At 41.2% G+C, this 22,709-nt stretch overlaps 1 protein-coding gene and 1 pseudogene across 2 annotated transcripts in view; one reads left to right on the forward strand and one right to left on the reverse strand.

The window, feature by feature from the left end:
- Positions 1 to 22,709, reverse strand: part of focad (focadhesin) — a 106,212-nt gene that overhangs the window by 40,777 nt on the left and 42,726 nt on the right. Inside the window, exons 18-23 of one of the 2 annotated variants that reach the window (XM_088016078.1) lie at positions 22,587 to 22,670; positions 10,264 to 10,387; positions 8,445 to 8,633; positions 6,877 to 6,998; positions 6,702 to 6,794; positions 6,476 to 6,564 (exon numbers count right to left, since the gene is read on the reverse strand). In XM_088016078.1, the coding sequence (XP_087872204.1) occupies positions 6,476 to 6,564; positions 6,702 to 6,794; positions 6,877 to 6,998; positions 8,445 to 8,633; positions 10,264 to 10,387; positions 22,587 to 22,670 (701 nt within the window). The remainder of the gene's footprint in view (positions 1 to 6,475; positions 6,565 to 6,701; positions 6,795 to 6,876; positions 6,999 to 8,444; positions 8,634 to 10,263; positions 10,388 to 22,586; positions 22,671 to 22,709) is intronic. The other variant, XM_088016079.1, reaches the window with a different exon arrangement.
- LOC148153859 (uncharacterized) lies at positions 19,999 to 21,540 on the forward strand (annotated as a pseudogene).

The raw sequence follows: 22,709 nt of genomic DNA on the forward strand, positions 1-22,709 counted from the left end.
CAGTGGAGAAGAGCAAATCAGGTAACCGATTTATGTTGGTTATCACTGATTATGCCACAAAGTATCCAGAAGTGTTCCCTCTGAAATCTGTTAAGGCTAAGACTGTTGCCTTTTGCCTGGTTCAGTTTTTTTCACGAGTGGGGTTTCCCAAAGAAATACTGACTGATCAAGGGACAAATTTTATGTCCAAACTACTGAAGGATGTGTATAAACTGATTGGCATTAGGGGACTGAGAACCACCCCATATCACCCACAAACTGATGGACTCACAGAGAGGTTTAATCAGACTCTTAAGAACATGCTTCGTAAGTTCATCAATGAAGCTGGGTCTGATTGGGATCAGTGGCTCCCTTACCTCTTGTTTGCATATCGGGAGGTACCCCAAGCCTCTACCGGGTTTTCCCCCTTTGAGTTGCTTTTTGGGCATGAGGTGCGAGGTCCACTGGCCCTTTTGAAGGAAAGGTGGGAGGGGGAGAAACCTGTAAAAGAACCTGTTAATACAATTTCTTATGTCCTCCAGATGAGAGAGAAGTTGGAAAAGATGACCTCATTGGCTCAGGAACATATGCGTGTTTCTCAACAGAAGCAAAAAACCTGGTATGATCAAACTGCTCATGTAAGGAGTTTTGAACCAGGTCAAAAGGTATTGGTACTGTTACCTACTGATGACAGCAAGTTTTTGGCTCAGTGGCAAGGTCCATATGAGGTTGTTCAAAAACTGGGTCCTACCACCTACAAGATCTGTACTCCAGACCAAAGACGCAGTACTAGAGTTCTTCACATTAATCTGCTAAAGGAGTGGGTCTCGAGGCCTGAGGGGAAGCAAGATGCATTTTTCATCAGAAGTGTATCAGATGAGGAGGTGGAGGAACAATACCTGCCTCTACCATCAGCTTCTGCTCTTGACCTGAGTCATCTCTCCCCAGAACAGCAGGTGCAAGTGAGAGCCCTTTGTAACATCAATTTGTTTCATGATAATCCTGGACGTACTGACTATATTGAACATGATATTCGTCTGAAAGAGGATGCAGTTGTGAAACGAAGGAGCTACAGAATCCCTGAGCGTCTCCTTGGCCCTTTAAAAGAGGAGATTGAATTAATGCTTTCTCTGGGCATCATTGAGACTTCTCACAGTGACTGGTGTAATCCTATTGTCCTTGTACCAAAAAAGGATGGCACCATGAGGTTCTGTATAGACTTCCGCTATTTGAATTCTGTTTCCAAGTTTGACTCGTATCCAACTCCCCGTATTGATGATTTGATTTGCTGTCTTGGAAAAGCAAAATATCTTACTACCATTGATCTCTCTAAAGGTTATTGGCAGGTTCCCCTTACCACCAGGTCTCGTGAGCTAACAGCTTTCCGGACACCTTGGGGCCTCCATCAGTTCACCGTCATGCCTTTTGGGCTACATGGAGCACCTGCGACCTTCCAGAGGCTTATGGATAAGGTACTGGGAGGTCTTTCAAATTTTGCATCTGCCTATTTAGATGATATTGTTATCTACAGTAACAGCTGGGAGGACCATTTGCAACATCTTAAGGCTGTTTTTGAGACCCTTTATGCTGCAGGTTTGACTGTTAATGCAGCTAAATGCACCCTGGCCAAGAAGGAAGTTCAATATCTTGGACATATTATTGGCAATGGAGTCATCAAACCTCAGATCCAGAAGGTTCAAGCAATTCAGTCATGTCCTCTGCCACAGACCAGGACACAGCTAAAATCCTTCCTTGGAATGTCGGGTTGGTACCATAAGTTCATTCCTAATTTTTCTGCCAGAGCTGCTGTGCTTACAGATATGACCAGCCCCAAGAGACCTAATCAGCTTCAGTGGTCGGAGGAAGCAGAGAGAGCTTTTAAGGACCTCCAAGGTGCCTTGAGTGGACCTCCTACATTGCACTGCCCTGACTTTGACCAGCCATTTATTTTGCAAACTGATGCATCTGGGCGTGGGCTGGGTGCAGTGCTGCTTCAAGGGCCTCCAGGGGGCCGTCATCCAATTGCTTTTATAAGCAGAAAGCTCTACCCAAGGGAAACTCGATACTCCACTATAGAAAAGGAGTGCCTAGCTGTGAAGTGGGCTTTAGATTCACTCAAATATTATCTGTTGGGGACACGGTTCATCCTAGAAATGGATCACAAGGCTCTGAAGTGGCTTGAAAGAATGAAAGACTCAAACAGTAGAATAACGCGTTGGTACCTGGCGATGCAACCATTCCAGTTTGATGTCCATCATATCCCTGGGAAGCTGAACTCTACTGCCGACTACCTGTCACGCTGGCCCATGGAGTTTCCAGAAGAGGGGGAGTGTGTAGAGGTTCCTCCACCTTTTCCTCAGTGTTAGTATTTATTTAAATGTTTTCATATAATATATTTAGATTTTCACTTTTTCTTTGGTGGGTTTTCTTTGGTGGTGGTTATTGCGTTGGGTTGTTTACTAATTTGGGTGCACACATTTAGTAAACGCCTTATGTTTTTTTAAGATCATTAATTATTTTGTTTGCTGAGTTTAAGGACTGGCTGACAGAAGGGGGTTGGCTGAAAGGAACACCAGGAAGTGGAACAGTCCATCAGGCTGCTGGATGCAGGGGACTTGATGTGGAAAAAATCTGCCTCTCTCCACTAATGGCATAATTGTTAAAACCTTTTTTTGGTGTTAGGTTATTTGGTTTTTATAGTGGTGTTTAAGTCAAAATGTTTTAGTTTAAATTAGTCATTTATGTTTATACATTATTTGTCTTTGTCTCTTTCCCTACCCCTCCTCGTTTGTGTAGGCTAGCCTGTTTGTATAAATTCCCCTGTGTGTTCATTGTGTGAGGTCAGTCTTTGGTTTGTTATCTTGAGTTATGTTTGCCTTAGTTGATTTCTTTTGGGCCCATTTTGTTATATTTTTTAGATTTGTTGTTGAAACCTTTTGTTAAGATGTTTGTGGGAAAAATAAATAGAAGATATTTTTTTATATATGCCTTTGTCCTTGTCCTTGACTGGTCGGACCATCACACGGACAATGTTTTTATCTTATTTTCAAGTATATTATGTGTGTTTATTGTCGTTAGTGTCACAGACTAACGGGGTTCGGTTACGGTTCGGACTTTTTACTTCCGAAGCCTGACGAAGCTCAACAAGCCTCATAGCTTAACAGTAGCGCAGCTCTGATGTCAGAGATCTGGTTCAGCTGTTCAGGTTCAAAGTTGCTGCTTTTAGAAAAATATGACCGTGTTGCTTCATGTCTCCGTGTTATTTCGTTTTATTACCTTTGCATGTTTCTTGTGAAGAGCTCAGATAGGACGGTGTTTACAGCAGGATGTACAGGCGGACCAGTTGCTCGGCTGTCTGGCTCTGGTCTGCTCTCTCGTTCCCATAAACTCTTTCAGGCTGAATATAGAAGTGATTCCATGGAAATAACTCAAGGAGGCTCCTTTATTTACCATCCGTGTCCCCGGTAGTTTTAGGCTGATCCGGAGTGAAGTGAAGGCTGCAAACTTTGCTGTGCGGCGTTAGCTGGTAGCGACAGATATTTACAAGCCATCTTCTTAATTCAGGATCGCTTGGAAATTAACGAAAACTTAAAAGCCCATTATATTAGGAAGACAACAATGTTAATAGTATTGTTTTTTTGCATCTGAAATACGACTTAGTCTTTTCTACCAGTCATGGTAACTCAAAGCGGAAAAAAGTGAGCCGCATTAGCTCCTGGAGATGTGACGTCAACGCCTTAGGTGCAAAGAGCCCATTGAGCCCACAATGAGTAAGAAACATATGTCTTTGGAAAGTTTCTTTGGAAAAGGGGAAAAAGACCAGAGGCAGGAGAATGGATTTATCCCGGACCGGTAGGTGAGTCTCAAATACCAAGTTCGCTCCGCATAATATGCACCGGCTCGCTAATCAAGCTTCAAACTGCCTCGCCATGACAGACCAAGCACCCTCTGCATAAGCGACACTTCGGGTGTCATTGTTTCCCAGATAGGACCGTCTCGTTTCAGAGAAACAAGCTCAGGGCTCCCATTAATTTGTCGTTATCGTGAGTTAAAAATTTCATGAAAGTGAAATGTTCGTTTTTGTGGCACATCTGTATCTTATTTTGAAGGGATGTGTAAACGTTACCATACCGACCAGGGTCAGATAGCGTTAGGGCAGTGGTCGAGACAAGAGGAGTAGAACTTGTGAATCTTGGGTCTGGTTCACACAGCACGATTTTAGGATTGTTGACCGATTTTCAAAACTTCTGTGACCATACATGAGGCAATAAAAATTAGGGCTGAAACGATTCCTCAAATGATTCGAGTACCTCGATTACTAAAATTCCTTGAGGAAAATTTACCTGCCTCGAAGCTTCGTTAATTTATGTTTTATTAGTTAGCGCACCGTGTTCTGGCCGGGACTTCATTTGCGTTGCGCGGAGCTCTCACTTCCGCCTCTGAGTTGTTGACAAAAGCTAAGTCTCAGCGGCATAAAGTCCAATCTTCAAGATTGGCCCGTGGGGATTTTATTGATTGATGATAATGCCCGACTATTTATCGTTTTTGGGGAACCAATAAGCATCCTTAAAATGACTGGGGGAATGCCTGGAGTACGGCAGCATTTCTCCTCCGGGGCTGCTGGTTGAAAGCAAACGGCGGGAAGAGCGCTGAGGTGAGCGGATAGCCTGAACAGGGCGGGCGGCTGAGTAGCTGATGCTTACCGTGTAAATGTAGCTTTACCGACGAACCGCACAATAAATTTCTGATTGTAACACTGGTATTAAGCCAGATTTACCAATATTTCATTTTATAATTTTTTTAAAATCCGATTACTCGATTAATCGTACGAATAATCGATAGATTACTCGATTACTAAAATATTCGTTTACAACAGCCCTAATAAAAATACAACAGATTCTTTCGGTTCGTGTGTCCAGCCACGTAGCAGCAGCAAACCTTGCCATGTGACCAGGCTTTACTACAAAATAATGTGTCACAACTACAATCTACCTGCAATGCATATAGCTAGTGTAAGCGTCGAGCCCTGACTGAATGAATAGCCTTGTGTCACATTAATGATGGATAGCTGAAAAATTACCGGGTTTATCAACTGCGGTGGCAATTTTGCTCCAACTCCGCTCCTTATAATTTCTGTGGATATTCATTGTACAAAATGCTGATTAAACATTCATGCTGTTTCCACGTATCATCTCCGATGTCCACCGGTTGCGCGATGTCAGCTGTTTGGCATTCCCCTCCCTGAGCAACGTAACCGCGCTTTCTGATTGGCTACTTGTCACATTTAACAAGGCTGCGTACTCGCTCCCAGTCAGGGAAAACCCCACACGCTGCGAAAATATACCCGATTTTAGATCGGAGCGGTGTTCTGTCAGATCAGCATACGCTTGTCAGATCGTCATACGCTCAATCTTAGCATACCACACACGGCAGGATGATCGGTTACGATTATCGCGAGCGACGTTCTAAGATTGTCGTAAGGGGAAATTCGGGGTGTGTGTGTGTGTGTGGGGGGGAGGGATAAATAAAAAAAATAAAAGAACCTGGGCCGCAGAAAATTGACCGGTCCGCGGTGATAAAAAGGTTAGGGGCCACTGCTCTAGATGTGCCACTCTGTCACCCTGAAGTGAAAGAAGTCACTGGTAACAGAATGCTTTTCGGGAATTAGCACAGCAACTTAGGAAGAATAAACTAAAAACATCTTATTTTGACAGGCTCTTATTTTGAAATTAGTCCACTCCAGCTTTTCTACACACTCCTGCGTAGAAAAGCTGGAGTGGACTAATTTGGTATCCCACAGGGAGAGCCACTGCCTAATAATAAATGGGCTGGTTGTTCTCATACCTATTATTACTGACTATTGTTCTCTGCTTGAGCAATATCACTTGATCAAGACTTTCCTAGCATTCCCAACAATAAAACAATTAAGAAAGGCATGTATGAGTGCTTATATCGTATTGGGTCAATATTGGCATCAGCCAATCAGGGGCGCTGCCAGAAATCTTGGGCCCCCTGACAAAAAAATGTTGTTGTTTTTTTCAAACAATCTTTGAAAATACAATATGATTAATTTTGTATTTGACAGGACCCCAATTTTTTTTATTTTATCTCTATGAACAAAATATAAATAATTAAATTGTGGAGGGCCCCCTGCTGGTCAGGGCCCCTAGAATCGTCATCACTTTTCATCCTTTTACCCCTGCGGCCAATACTCAAAGCCACGATATCGTATCAGGAGTGAAAAAATTGTTTTGGGACAGCCCTACTTTGGAGAGGCACTGTATTTGCCCACATGTTAAAAATAGAAACATTTCACTGCAAAGACTAAAAGAAAACATCTCTCGTAACATCATCATGCTATACAGTGAAATGTATAGCAAGATGGTGAAACTGGGTAACACCATCATGAACTGGTGTTACCCAGTTACTCCAGTTTATGACCTAACGTGACATCATGCCAGATAGTGAAGTGGATGAAGGTGTGAGTGATTCTCACCACAACCAGGCGCAGTGCTGTTCATACTGCAGCTGCTGTGGATCCCCTTTGCCTTGTTTCTGCTGCATTTCCAGATCAGCGCGGCGGCCCTGCATACAGACCCAGACCCAGCTTCATGTCTTCTGTACGACTGTATCTCGCTTTATATACAGACTGGATGATTTCAGAACATCCAGTCTGTCTATAAAGTGAGAAAAAAGAAAGCCAAAGGAAGCAAAGCTCCGACCTGCAGAAGGGCACTGAACGCCCGGCCCATGAACGCCCTCCAGGCCTGGGGCAGCAGCAAAGCACGGTGCCACTCTGACAGCTGGATGTTCACCTGCGGACAGAACCAGCAGTGGTGTTTCTATTTTAGCCAAACCAAGCAGCAGGGGTGTTCAGAGGAGGCGAGGGGTTTGTACTTCGTGAATGAGGGCGGTCAGGGTCTGCTGGTAGATGCGGCTCCTGGTGACCAGGAAGCGGTCGATGGGCTTCCCGCTGCGGTCCGTCTGCAGAGGGAGCTCGTAGCAGAACAGCAATCCAGCTGAAACACAACGCCAATGGCGGTGAGGTTTATTTTTGGAACAGGCTTAGCACAGCACAAAACACCAAAACACCATGTTGATCAGTACAACATTCAACTATATATGTAATTATTATCACTCTTTCCTATTGAAAGGTTGAATTTATATTATCGTCAGTGGAAACCAAAGCTGTGTCCTTAAAACAGCTCCTCCAGAAAACATGAAGCCATATGGAATGCAACTTATCTTTTCACAAAGAAATCTGGTTTATCAACAGAACATGGATCTGATGTGCATCAGCAGAAAGCTGACTGCACTAACCTGCATTGTGACTTGTGACATTCAAACATGCAACTATACGGAGCTATATTGTACCTTTAAAAGACATCAATGACATGGACACCCACACCAACCCTCTGCATATCCTCCCTCACTCTCTTGCTAATATGTTCTCTTTTCTGCACTCGCTGTGGCTTTAGATCCCACGTGTCAAACTGAAGGCCCGCAGGCCAAATCCGGTCCATTAATCAATTATACTGACCCTATAGAATCTACAAGGTCATATAAACAGAACCTTCAAAATGAAAGTTATGTGCTTAAATATTTTTTATTAATCAAAACAAATCAGCTTTTATTTGAAGAGTTCCAATCACATCAGTGTGAATTAATTTTTATTATTATATAATTTAAAGACATACTTGTGGAATACAGACCCAGCTATTCATAAACATTTTAACCGTTTCTTAATGGGTAGTTTTATCACTGGTATTTACCATGAAAATTTTTTTATTATGATAAGAATTTAGATTTATCATTGTCTTGATAAATATGACTTAATGGTGTTAGACATTATTGGAAATGTTATTTATGCTATTGTCTCCAGTGTTCCACAAATATCAGTAAATTGAAAATATGATTAAAGTTACTGTGTGCAGATTAGTGATATAAATCACACTTTTTTTATCTGGAGTCCTGAAGAAGCCAATTTAAATTGGGAATTTTTTGTGTGTTTGTGACACTATGAATGCTAACAAAACTATAACACATAGTTATATGTGTTATAAAAAATAAATCATTATTTTTTTTATCATTATCATAATAGTACCTCAAAATATCATGATAAAAGTCCATATTGCCCACCTCTATTTGACACCCAGGTTTAGATGGTTGATACTTGAACTTCAGTACATCTTCATCTTCACATTACTGATCCACTAGTCCCCCCTCCTTCATACATGTACATCTGTCTAGCTTCTGTTTCCTCCTTTTTTCCAGGGCTACTTCCACCTCTCCAGGTGCTTCCAGATGCATTGTAATCACACACCATCATGAATCCAGCTGTCACTCCTGCTGCACACCTCACTGCTGCCTCTCTGTCCTTGAACACCTTCAGCTTTCTGGACTTTACCACAAAGCTAACATCTAGCAGAAGAAGCAACACCAACAATAAGGAAGACTTGAATCACCTGCTAGTCCGGGCTTCAGTCCAGGCTGCTTATTTTTCTCATAAGTCTTGAGCATGAACGCTGGGATCCCTGCTACAGTTTTTCCTTGGTCTGAACGCAGGCCACCCCCTCTCAGAGCAGAGAAATACACTCCTCGTGGCATCTGGCTCATCTCATGCTTCACCAGCGATGTCAGGAAGGTCTCAAAGGCTAAGGAGAGAAACACTATTAAGATGAGCCACAGGAAACCAGCTTCTCATCCGTCATCAACTTGTGCAGCTAAAGATAGGACCCAGACAGCTAGGCTGAGGACAACTGCTAGAGATACATTGAGAAGACACCTACTGCTGGGCATCAGTGACCTGGTCAGTGCCACCACAGCACAGAACTTAATGAATTAGGAAATGTTTAAAGACTTTTCTGAAATCTCAGAAATAAGTGAAAGATCTGCATTCTCCAGGGAATGAACACAGAGGCCGTTGTTTTAGTAATGCTAGCTGTGGTAATCACTAACATAGCATTTCAAAGACTAAAAAAATTCCACCTATTTGCAGACATATTACACTCTGACCAAGATGTGGGCAAAAAGGATTTAATCATGACATGAGAACTTCACTGCATGGTTTGATTACTGGGTTCAGTTCAGAAAGGATTCACTGACTTGGAATCTTTGAATGATTGGATTAAATTTACATTTGCTTGTTATGAACTGAAGCTACATAAAGAAACGAAACTGAAACTGAATTAGGACAAAACTAAAATGATTGATATGCTGATTGTCAAAATGAAATCTCTATGAAACTCTTACGATGACCATATATGTCAACTAATGTTCTTTAGAACACATTCTTGTTTTTTATGTTTAGAATAATTCAGTGCATGTCTTCTCTGTTCTGGACCACCTTTGAGACACAAACAGCAGACTGTATTTTTAAGGGTACACTGATATACTGGCTGGCCAATAAATCGGCCTCCAAACTCCCTAATTTTGAAGATCAATTTTGGGTGATCTGCAATTGATTGATACTTACATGAGAAACTGATCTTATCTTCCCCTGCAAAGCTCTGAAAAAACAGCTTCTCTGCTGTCCTCTTTTGCTCTGCCATGAGAGAGACTCACTGACATCACCAGGTCATGTCTGAATATGTACGGTTAACAACAGTCACTCCACTGTTGCTAACTTTGTGACTTTGTTGCTATATTTAGTGACTTTTTAGACAAAAGAAGAAGAAAAAATTGGTATTTGATGGCCGCCAAACCTTTCTGTAAGCTTTTTGTTTCATCCCTGTGCACCTGCAGTAAAGACCATTCCAGCTTAGTCAGCACTATCACTTTGCTTCTGAATCCAAAGAATGGAACCTCCAAGAACCATCATGGTGGCCCCTCCTCAGCCATCTAGAACATCCCCGATTTCTAGGCTGACTTGACCTCTGGCTGAGATTGATTTTCAAGACTGTTAAGAGAAATATTTTACTTCATGTGTTTTTTTGTGAGACGATTTTTGATACACCAACAAAAACTTTTTCAGTAGCTATTTCAATCATCCAATATTTGTGAAACGTTATTCCTTCTCCAAACAAAGATCTTTGTTTTACTGCAACTAATCTCGCTCACACATGCACACAGTGTGACATAACCCCACCTCTTAACATAACATTAATAACCACTCAGAGCAGGAAGGAGAAGATATTTTCAGAATATGATCATTTTACAGTTATCACCTAGTATCAACAGCTTTGCAACAATCAGAAATCTGAAATCTACAAACATTTCTGATCACTATTGATCACTTACACTGATCGCTTCATCTCTACAGCATTATGTATAAAGAGGCTTTACCTGGCAGAGCAGAGTTGGAGGTGAGAGCCAGTAGTTTCATGTAGGATTGTCCAGGGATGGAGAGATCTTTCTCTTCTCCCTCAGCGTCATCTTCACTTTCAGAAACCTTCACAGCAGGTCTAGTCTAACAATGAACCAGAAGAACATCAGATTCACTGACAACCAGGAACTAAAACCTGAACAACGCAGCTCGCTCCCTGCACATTTACAGAATGCAGTAAAGTTAAAATTTATTCTGGATTTTCTGTTACTGCACACAATATAAAGAAGTTTATGTTTACCTTTATAAGCTTTGATTTATTTGTTCAGAAACACCTATTCCAGCATGTTTAGTTCAGCAACAGTTGGTGAAATTAAATTTAATTCAATAAAAAAATTATTTATTTATGCAGAAGGTAAATTAAACATTGTTGCAACTCATATCATACAAAAAGCCATGGACAACCAGGAAGAATCTACGATAGCAGTCAGTCTTGCAACAAATATGCATAGGCCTTCGACTGATGGCTGTTGTGGTATGGCAGTCTCATGATGCTAACAGCTACATTTCTGGGCAGCAGAGATAATATTCTACAGCAACATGTCTTGGATGACGCCGCCACCTGTTGGTAGGCACTGCTAGTCCACCTCCTCTGCTTTTGCCACTTCCCTTTAAATGGTTCACATTCCATGTGACAAAGTCACACAGTCACAGTGCCAAGATTATCACTAACTAACAACACAAGCTATCTCACACTAGCTTATCTAGTTCCTGACCCAGGATCAAACAGGACAAGTTGTGAATCTTCATGGCGACGATTCTACAGCTATCTAAAAGGTCAAAAGCAGGGCGTTCTGTGAAGAGCTGCTGTCTCTGCTCTTCTTCAGAGAGGCCCTCTGAGAAAGGAAATCAGAGTGATCAACAACACAGAAACATTTCTTAAAAGATATGACTAAAACAAATAAGAGTACATAAACTAAAAACATATAAAACAGTATAACAAATAGTTGATAATAATACAATTTACCTAACAATAAGATAGGCTTGACATGTATATTGGCCGATCACTGATCTCTCCTAACCATACAGGCAGACGCCTGTATGGTTAGGCACCCAGTTACAGAGACAACGGAGTCAGGGTGCACCAATTTATAGGCTCTGATTTAATTGATTTCCTTGGGATTAGCTAATCCCCATGTGAAGCCAATCTTATCTACATCACCAATGGTCTAAAAATCAGCTACTGTCTTGTTCTGCACTGCTGTGACAGAAGAGAACAGCAGTGCAGAAGACTGACAGATTGACCCACCTGGTCATGTCTGCATCTTTGCAGTTAACAATAGTCATACCACTGTTGCCAACTCAGCCACTTTCTTGATGTGGCTGAGTTGGCAACAGTGGTATGACTATTGGCTGATACCAAATTTTTTGTCTGAAATGTTGCTACATCTATATGTAGCAACATTTCAGACAAAAAAATTGGTATCAGCCAAAATCACAACTGGCAGGTCAGGCTTTTCAACGTAATCAGTTCTCGGCCAAAAAATTACAATTCAAGCACCCCTAGTTTTTTCCCATTATGATGTGTTGGAAACCATTTTTATTCACAAACTGATCAGATCTAATTCCTAAGCATTCCTTGTGCTGGAGAAACCACTGTTGGAGATGTCACATTGTTTGTGCTGAAAACATCACTCTCAAACGGCCTGCCTGCAGTAAAAGTCAGAGCTGATCAGATAAGAACTAATCTCCATTACAAATGTAAGATCTGAATCCCAAAACCTCGTCTTTGGAGTCAACCTCCAACTGAGGTACAAGAGCTCTGAACCTTTTTCTTTCAACTTGGCCAGGAAGAACTTCTACTTCAAAACATGCACAGAGAGATCAGTGATCGGCCAATATACATGTCAAGCCTATCTTATTGTTAGGTACCGTATTTTCCGCACTATAAGACGCACCTAAAAACCTTCAATTTCCTCAAAAGCCGACAGTGCGCCTTATAATCCGGTGCGCCTTATATATGGACCAATATTGAGCCACAACAGGTCCAGCAACGGACCTTACCACAGGGGCCGCGTTTCATTGGCTAATGCCCATTTTAGGTCACAGTGCAGCTACCACGTGCGTGACCGTCTCACAAACACAAGCTACAGTAGTAAACATATGCTAATGTACATTGTGGACCATCAAAACCATGAATGCCGACTTACCCAGCCTTGCAAGAACAATAGGCATCAGTGATCTTGTCCACAGCTATATTTATGCTGAGGGTGTGAGGATCTGCTGTTTTCCTCATCTATCGGTAGCTTTTAGCTGTGACGCGCACAATGTTGGAGGCATCCAGTGGCTCAAACACCTTGATGTCGTCCAAAAAAGATGACATGAACTTGTTGGTTCCCCTGTCCATTGTCGTGGCTGATATGTTGTGAAAATCCGGCAGAAATGCTACGCTAATTAACTCAGCTCGAAATGAAAGACGTCATGTTTACACAGACATGCAGTAGGCTGCTTACGACCAACTACGGTAAGCAGCCGCCAACTTCTTTTTCCCCGTAGAAGAAGTAGTGCGCGGTGCATGCTGGGATAGTTGTCAGAACACTGGTTTGTTAATAAAGTTTGATAATACATTTAAAGGGGGGGAGGGGCAGGGGAAGAGAGACAGAGACTGCAGCGGCAGCGTGTCGGTTGGTCTGTGTTACCCAGAAAGCAGTTGGGCATAATATCGCAACACCAACACCGTGAGTGAAACAACGACTGGGCCAGCCTACTATATAAAGTACTCGGGGACCATTTCTTTATTAATGTGGATGTGTAATAATAGAGTATGAAGCGCCTTATAATGCGGTGCGCCTAATGTATGAAAAAAGTCCTAAAATAGGCCATTCATTGAAGGTGCGCCTTATAATCCGGTGCGCCTTATAGTGCGGAAAATACGGTAAATTGTATTATTATCAACTATTTGTTATACTGTTTTATATGTTTTTAGTTTATGTACTCTTATTTGTTTTAGTCATATCTTTTAAGAAATGTTTCTGTGTTGTTGATCACTCTGATTTCCTTTCTCAGAGGGCCTCTCTGAAGAAGAGCAGAGACAGCAGCTCTTCACAGAACGCCCTGCTTTTGACCTTTTAGATAGCTGTAGAATCGTCGCCATGAAGATTCACAACTTGTCCCGTTTGATCCTGGGTCAGGAACTAGATAAGCTAGTGTGAGATAGCTTGTGTTGTTAGTTAGTGATAATCTTGGCACTGTGACTGTGTGATGAAGTGTCTTTCCCTTCCCTTTAGAGTTACAGCGCTCTCTGTGATTAGGGATCCTAAAGACAATAAAAAGAGAGGGGCAGGCAAATGTGCTTCAGAGCAGTAGGAGATTTGTAACTGAAAGCACATCTCTTGTCTGTTCTCCTCGCGAGTATTCAGAATCTAACTTTCTCTTGTCTTTCCTGTGTTATTTGCTGTGTTTAATAGGTGTCAACTCTGACATATTTTGGTCCTTTGAGCCGGATCTCAACATACCGGAAGGATTCCGGCAGGTGAGGCGGATGCCAGTAGAGACCGTGCACGGCAAAGTTTCCTAGTGGAAGCTTTTCAGAACCTGTTCAAGGGCTGGCACTCTGCCTGCCTGCTGGGATCTGAAGGTTGACGAGACTCAGAGGAAAAACAACAGGGGTGAGTGATTCTTCACTTATTCATCGATCTTCTCTACCTCAGCAAAGGTTTAAAATATCAGCCACAGTCTTCTGTGAGAGGTTTGACTTACAGACCGGCCCATCAGGTCATGTCTGTTTATTTGCAGTTAACAATAATCACTCCAATTTTGCCAACTTAATGACTTTCTTGCTATATTTAGCAACAATTCTGATAAAAAAAAAATAAAAATTGGCATCAGCCAAAATCAGAATCAGCAATCAGGCTTGTTAAAGATCTGTAAACAGCGATCGGCCAGAAAACTCCAATTGGTGCAGCCCTACTTAAGATGGAATAGATATACATATATTCATGACGTACTTTGATTAAATTAATTTCTCTTATTAAAGCTATACTAGGTGAGTCTTTGTCACGTGGAATGTGAACCAGTACTGGGCTGATTCTGTGTCTTCAAATAATTTTAACAATTCCTGGAGAAGTTTCACATAACTTATAAGTTGATGGCAAAATTAATGTTTATTGTAGTCACATAAATGATCATGCTCAGCAGCAAACAACATATTGCCAACTACAGTTTAGAGTCACTCGTTGACATATTAATGTAGTAGCCATTTAGCCTGATGTAAAACCATTTTGCTAGACAATGTCAAATATTGAGAAGTTTTAATTATTGTTATCAAACATGCCATTTTATGCCAAAAAACCCACAGAAATATAAAGAGCCAACCACAAGAATTTAAAGTTAAAACTCAGTTTCACACAAATACAAAGACTAGCATAAATTATTGGCTGTTGAACTGTGTTAGAGAATTTTCGGTATTATCATTTTGTTATTACTTTAGTTCATATTCAGTCTAATGTTAATCAGTATTATTGTGATTTTTAGTTTAAAGTGTTCTCTTCCTTATGTGTGTATAAACTGACCTGGAGGTTACGACTGTCTGTTTATCTTCATGTGAGACAGTCAAACTCTGTGGTTCTCAGACCTTAAATTCTTCTTGTGTTATCTACCCTTTTCTTAGTTGATAGTTTGACCTAGAGCTGAACTGGGCTCAGACCGTAGATCAGATATCACACCTGGCTGGTTTGTTTAGGTTAGAAGTTTTACGACCTTTGTTGTTCTTCCTGACTGCCCCTTTTGGCTGTTCTGCTTGGACAATAAAACAGGGGCTCACGCGGAAGCAGACCAGAACTCTCTGTGAACGGCTTGGAGAAGCTGCTATCGGAGATTTCTCCTTTTGCAAAAGCTTTGTCATAAAATTCATATACGTTGTCTGTGGTTCTTTTATGTAGGTTCAAGAAAAATACCCATCATTATTTGGTGCCGAAACCCGGGATCTCTCACTTTCCCCCGCTGTCAGGCAGAGGAAGACGCGCTGAATCCGTGCACGGCCAGAGTCAACTGGACCTGGGAAGAAAGACCCAGGAAGCAAAATTCTTTGCTGGGCCAGCGACGTAGGTCCGACTTTGTCTGCCAACGGCGGAGTGACGAGATCCAACTGGACAACCCGAAAACTACAGAAACGTAGGTGAATTTTAAAATGACTATTTTAGAGGTTTGAGTATCCTTGTTAAACAGCGTTTTAACTAAAACTCTGGGGTTGGAGAATCCTTGTTAAACAGCGTTTTAACTAAAACTCTGGGGTTGGAGAATCCTTGTTAAACAGCGTTTTAACTAAAACTCTGGGGTTTGAGTATCCTTGTTAAATAGCGTTTTGACTAAAAATCTGTACTCAGGAAAGAAGAGGTGTTGCTAGAGCTCCTCTCTTTTCGAGGAGACCCCATAAGGGTAACTCCTCATGTATATAGGAAGCTTGTTAATACTGTTCTGTTATTACTGTGTTGATATTGGTGTTTTGTCTGCTGCTTTGTTGATGTGTGTGTGTATGAAGGAGTGAATGGTGCTTCTCTCTCTGGGAGTAAACCTCTCTGCCTTCGGAATTAGGATCCAAAGTGAAAAACCACTTGGAAGCTAGGCTCCAAGTAGAAGCCTGTTTTTCAGGAGGCACTGAGCGCTGACCTACGGCACTTTCTCTGAGAGAGCACATAATACCAAAATTTTCAAGCTAAAATTGCAAGTGATTTAAATAATGGGAAATACAAAATCTTGTAATTCCTCACTCGTTGAGGGCCCCAATGGGGTTGAAAAAAACATGCTGTCCAGATTTCCTGGTAGCATTGTACACATGAAAAATGGAAAAAGAAATATAAAATAGATGGGAAGCTAAAAATTGATCAATGGCAAACAATTGTGGGAATTTTGGAGAGTAGTGTGGCAAGAAAAAAAGGGGATAAAAATGGCTAAAAAGGAGGATGAACTAAGGTGTGCTAAATTATGGTTAAAAGCAGCCATAGATCGTAAAGAACAAATTAAAAAGGTTAAAGACAACAAATTTGTAGAAGAAAAAAAAACCCTATTTGTTAGACCAAAAGATGATAAAGTCATTCTAAGCACACGGAATGATGCAGCGGTGCAGGGAGCACAAGCTCCTGCAGCCAACCCTTCCCCCGCCGCTGCAGCAGCTCCGTCTGCCCCAGTCCCAGCAGCACGACTGTACCCCTCATTAGAGGAAGGTGCACAAACGTATATGTTTTTACACCCTGGACCTTAGAAGAGACCATTAAGGCTGTGAAAGGATTAGATGTTTTTCACCTGGATGAATTTGGAGGTTTAGAAACCTTTGCCTTTTCCAACGGCCGGACGAAAGGACGCGGAAGAAGCAGAGGCAGAGGAGGTCACAATAGGCGATGACCCCAAAATAACACCCCACAAAATCCACAGCATTTAAATGGCTGTTGGACTTGTGGCAATACTGGCCACTGGTCAAGAAACTGCCCTTCAAAGAATGCTGCACGGGGCAACAGGAGGGGTGATGGAGTGAGGGGACCACAAACAGGAGAAATCCTCAACATGATCAGACTCTACCACACCCCAAAAAGACAAAGCACCAGACTAAATTGATGAAATGGTGGACATAAGTTCAGCTTGTTACACGTTAAGTAAAAAATAAATAAATAAAAGAAATTGAATTCCTGTACGAAACCAGTGCATGCAAAATAATATTTAATATTACTAAAAATGAGGTTTAAGCCTCACAAGTCAGAAATAATTACTTTTAGGAAATACTGGTGTTTGTTTTGTTTTGTTTGTTTTGTTTTTCTGTTTTTTAGCATTCTTACACTTTCAAAGAAAAACCAGTTGAGACGTCTCACTGAAATAAAAAAGATGGGAACAACTTCTTTGTATGCTAAAAGTGGAATTATGACTTTCCTGAAGGAGAAGCTGAAAAATAAAATTAAATAATAAAATTCTCCTCAGAGAACAATGTTTAATGTTTTGTGTTGTAATCAGATTATAACACCAACTTGGTGAAATGATCCTTTGGCTGTATAACTGGAGGGGTCAGAGGTCAGAGTAAGGTACCGACCTGGACATTATCCAGCCTCATGTCTCTCTTAGGCCTTGAGAGGAGGGCTGCCCGCTGACCTCACAGTCTGCAGCACTAAGATCAACAAATTTAGGGAAATCCATTGTTCTCTGGTGAGACGTGACTCAGATGAAGTTAACTTAAACTTACATTCTACACTTTAAAATTTAATATTGTACAGGATAAAAGAGACTACAGCTTTTAACATGTTTCATGTTTATATGTGTTTGAATAAGGAAAGGATTTATGATTTCTTAAAATGTTGGATAATAAGTGGCTAAAAACTATAAGAGGAAAAGAAAGAAAAGTTATATGGACAATGTTAGTAAAAAGAAAAAAAAAGACACAGAAAGCCGAACAAACCCTATTTGACTCTTATTTGCTTCTTTCCTTTTCCTGTCTGAGCCTCGCTGCAGTGCGTCTGACCTCCGACCTCAACTCAAACCTGTCCTGCCTATCAGATGATGTCCCTCCTTCATCACCAGCCAATGACAGTTGATAAAGAAGCGAAAAAGGACACGATGATTTCTGCCAACTGGGTACTAAAGGCACTAAAATGTCCACTGATCCTGATTCCTGGACATCTGGGAACTGCCATGCAGAAGACTACTGTATGGAGTCCTGCTGGACATTTGGATTGGAACTATATCTCCGCGTTTGAATGCAACTGAACTTTTACAGCCCCCGCTGGTTTTACTCTTGGACATCAGCGTGGAGAAGGAAAATAATGTGTTTGAAAGAAAAAGAAAGCAAACTGAACTGTTTTTCGCTTGTTTCATTGGTGGACAACCTGGACATTCAGTAAGGGACAGTCTGGACAACTTATCCAACACCAGAGCTAGTTGGACTGACAGGGAGCTGGAGGAGAGGCGGGGGGAGGATCAGCTGCAGCGACGCCAGCAGCAGGAGGGGGAAGCGAGACAGAAAGGAGAAATGCGAGATAAGTTATACACACACCGCTGTGATAAAGAATGTGCTCACTAATCCTGTTTGCATATAGGAATGATTTACCTAGAACAGAACATTTTAAAAGGTTTTTAGGTACAATGTTAGATAAAATCGTTCATTTTGTACCCGTTAACTCAGTCCTTAACAGAAGGACCAGTGATCCTCTTAGGGCCCACGAGCCATACGTTGGGAAACTGTGAAGGAAAAAACTGTAATGATTAAAAGATAAGAGAAAAAGAAAACTGATAGCGTGATACGGCTAAGTTACACCAACTAGAATTATTACAGATTCAAAGCTAATGATTTTCAAATGTTTTATTTACTAGTTTGGAACTAAATTAAACATCTCTAAGTGTTGAAAACAATTGATATTGCAGTGTTGAAATATTATGAAATATTTCGTTGAATTTAACTGAAAGATTTAATTTAGAGTTTAATTCTATAAAGAATTTACAAATCGATTGTTTTTGTGGGATTTTAAGCAACTTGGTAGATATAAAAGGCTACTAAAATTGATGATTGTGAATAAAGCAACATTTTCTAGATTTCAGTCTAGAACATTTTAATCTAGATTTGATAGTCAATAAATTCAAATCCTCTAATTCAAGATTTTTCTGATTTGGTTTAAATTAAAGATGGACATTTTTATTTTAGAGAAATTAAATAGAAATGTTGAAAGTTGCTGAGTTTAACAAAGAAAAACAAAAGATAAACCTGCAATTAATAGACGTGTCTGCTAAATTATCTTATATAAACCTATGAGTTCACCTGAATTAAATATTAATCCTCCCATACACTTTATTTGGAGCTAAGTGATTGTGACACATGGGCAATGCCATGTGTAAAAAGGGGGGAAAAGGGAAAATGGTGAGGTAATACTATATAACTACATATTATATAACTACTAAATTCTTACATAAAAAAAAATTTTTTTTTGTTATGAACTTTTGAGTTAACAAATACTGTTAGATGATGATAAAGAATCACTGTGCCTATCACCCACAGAGTGCAGGGCTGGTGGAAAGAACGAATGGTACTGTGAAAAGCAGATTACGAAAATGCATGGCAGATTCTGGCCGGCCCTGGCCAGAATGTTTAGACTTAGTGAAGCTCTATATGAGGATCACCACGACAGCTGATGGTCTAACACCTTTTGAAATAATTCATGGGAGAGCTTACAGATTGCCTCTGTTTGCTCCAGACATACAAAAAGCTGTTGAAGAACAGACATTAGCAGACTATATGATCAGGACTCTTAAACTGAAGGAAGTATCCAGAGCAAATTTACTGCCTTCTGATTCTCTTCCCTCACAGGAGGTCCCTCCCATCGAGCAAGGTGACTGGGTCTACATAAAGGTCATCAAAAGAAAGAACTGGGCGAGTCAACGGTGGGAAGGACCGTTCCAAGTGCTGATGACCACACCAACAGCTGTAAAAATTGCTGAAAGACCCAGCTGGATACATCTCAGTCACTGTAAGCTGCAGAGAGTGTTGAACCCCTAATTCGGAGTAGAGAGGAAGGAGAGCTTTGAGAGCTCCCGGGATACAAAGGGGTCCTACTTTTTAGTGTAGTTCATCTCAAACCCGGTGAAGAAACGCTAAGATTCTCACTCCTTTAGTTTGGGGGTTCTGACATCTCTGCGCGCCAAGCAGCAATGGAGACTCCATATGCCAGATGGATCTTCTACTGCGCTGTGACTGCAGCATTCTGATGTTTGGAGGAGGAAGTGACCTCACTTTCTACCCACATGACTACAGCACCAACCTGTAGTGGCAGCTGATGAACACGACTGCCCACGAGGAGAACTGCTATGTGTGTGCGCAGCTGCCAATCGCCACACACAACTCAGGTCTGTACTCAGAGAGCATCACTGAAGACAAACAGATGTGTCTCTATGGCCTGAGCACATAACCATGGCTCAGCGTCCACATGTTAAAGGGATGCAAATGGTGCAAAAAGGATTATTCTGTTCTACTTCGGACAGGAGATGCCGCAAAAGGACTTTTTGGATCTATGAACTGTTCATTTGAGGATGACGTACTTCCGTTTCCACCGTTTCCACAAGCGGGACGGTGCCTTGGAACCTGTGTAACAAAGTTTACACCTACTGCGAACCGACACAGGATTTCATCACCTGCACAGCCTGCAGGGGTCAAAAGACGACTCCACACTGCAGAGTCTGGAAGGACAACCCAGACTGTGGCAACCTGCTTCAGGAGAGGAGTTTCAACATCACGCATAAGACAAAGAGGAGACAGGAGATAACACTGTGTGCTGTGGTTCCTTTGATCCACCCGATTGCGTTCATCAGGAAAGCACAAAATGATCTACGCACCCGCTCCAAACGAACAGTTCTGTCAGAGGTCAAAAGATGGGGAGGCCTCACAACACACACTGGAGTTCCATGGGAATTCAGGATTTGGAACGGCGGAGAAAAATTCATGCAAAGCCTGTTTTCGTGGATTGGAGTAAGTGAGATTCGGGACCACGTTGAAATCAACAGATATGAATTACTGCGACTCATCAACAGTACACAGTCAATGGCACCATGAAAGATCTGACTGAACTGAGAAACATGGTTATGCAAAATCGTATTATCCTGGACTTCCTCACTGCCCCTCAGGGAGGGGTCTGCAAAATCATTGGCCCAACATGCTGTACCTTTGTGCCTGATGAAACAGGAACTGGAGGAACTATTTCTGACGCTCTATACGAGCTGGAAGATTTAAAACAATATGTGGAGAGTGGAACACGCGGCTCACCATCTTTTGATTTGCTTTCATGGTTTACATCTGGACCATGGTGGGCTTTGCTGCTGAAGCTCGTGACACCTGTTCTGATTGTTTTAGTTCTGTTCTGTCTTTTTACGGGTTGCATTATTCCTTGTCTACGAAATATGATGTTTAAAACAATTAACACAACTGTTATCAACTATCAGCTGGCAAAGGCATCTTATGAGACAACTGAAGATGACTTGTTCCAAGTTTCTGACGATTTTCTGAACAATGATGAAGTTCTGTAATCAATAAACAGATGAATTCATTTGCTGAATGACTCCTACACAAGTGGTGTAGAGATGAGTAACTTGCATTTGATTTTTGCTGTTTCTTCTATTTTTCATTTATTGCATTATATTCCATTTATTCATTGTATTTTCTGTGTTTAGATTAGAAAAAAAAAGAAAAAAAAATCTTGCATTTATTGGTTCTTTTCTTTTCTATGCTTGGCTTTTGCATAAAGTTTACACACATAGTAAAATGATAAAAAGGGGGGAATGTTAGAGAATTTTCGGTATTATCATTTTGTTATTACTTTAGTTCATATTCAGTCTAATGTTAATCAGTATTATTGTGATTTTTAGTTTAAAGTGTTCTCTTCCTTATGTGTGTATAAACTGACCTGGAGGTTACGACTGTCTGTTTATCTTCATGTGAGACAGTCAAACTCTGTGGTTCTCAGACCTTAAATTCTTCTTGTGTTATCTACCCTTTTCTTAGTTGATAGTTTGATCTAGAGCTGAACTGGGCTCAGACCGTAGATCAAAACCGTAGATATCACACCTGGCTGGTTTGTTTAGGTTAGAAGTTTTACGACCTTTGTTGTTCTTCCTGACTGCCCCTTTTGGCTGTTCTGCTTGGACAATAAAACAGGGGCTCACGCGGAAGCAGACCAGAACTCTCTGTGAACGGCTTGGAGAAGCTGCTATCGGAGATTTCTCCTTTTGCAAAAGCTTTGTCATAAAATTCATATACGTTGTCTGTGGTTCTTTTATGTAGGTTCAAGAAAAATACCCATCAAACTGGACCGTTCAAGGTCTCCATCAAGCTGATTTTCTATTAGCAGCTACACAAATCTTTTTAACAAACATTACATTACCAAGACACATGAAAACATACCTTTATCTTGGTGTTTTTCTATTACTATAGTTTATTATAGTAATAAAGTAAAGGCAAAACAAATACAGTTGCAAAGAACAGCAACTGCTAGTGAAATATAATCTCTCCTCCCTTAATATTGAACTGTTAGCAAGTTATGACGGTCATAAGGCTGTCATAGAACAACAGTCTTCAGTTAGAGGCCTCTTCAGATTCATTGCAAGACTGACTGCAATCTTAGATCCTTCCTGCCCCCAGCATCACCAGTCAATCTAATGGTGCCAAGAAGCATACGGGACTATATATCTATTATTGCTCTGTGAAATACATTTCACATGCACCTGTAAAGTTTACATAAACAAAGCTCTACTGAGAGTGTATTTGCAGCATTTCAAAATAAAATGTAAACCAGCCAACTAATATGGAGAAGAGATAGAGTCTTACTGCCTCAGGGAGGTGCAGGATGGTGTGGTCTGTTTCAGGAAAAGCTGCCAGAGCTTTGTAGCCACAGCTGGATACCTCTGGATCCTGGTAGAGAACAAGGAACAGTGAGCACTTTTCTACAGA

The sequence above is a fragment of the Poecilia mexicana genome, unplaced genomic scaffold (assembly GCF_051168715.1).
Source record: "Poecilia mexicana isolate PSO_F unplaced genomic scaffold, ASM5116871v1 scaffold_18, whole genome shotgun sequence".
NCBI lineage: Eukaryota > Metazoa > Chordata > Actinopteri > Cyprinodontiformes > Poeciliidae > Poecilia > Poecilia mexicana.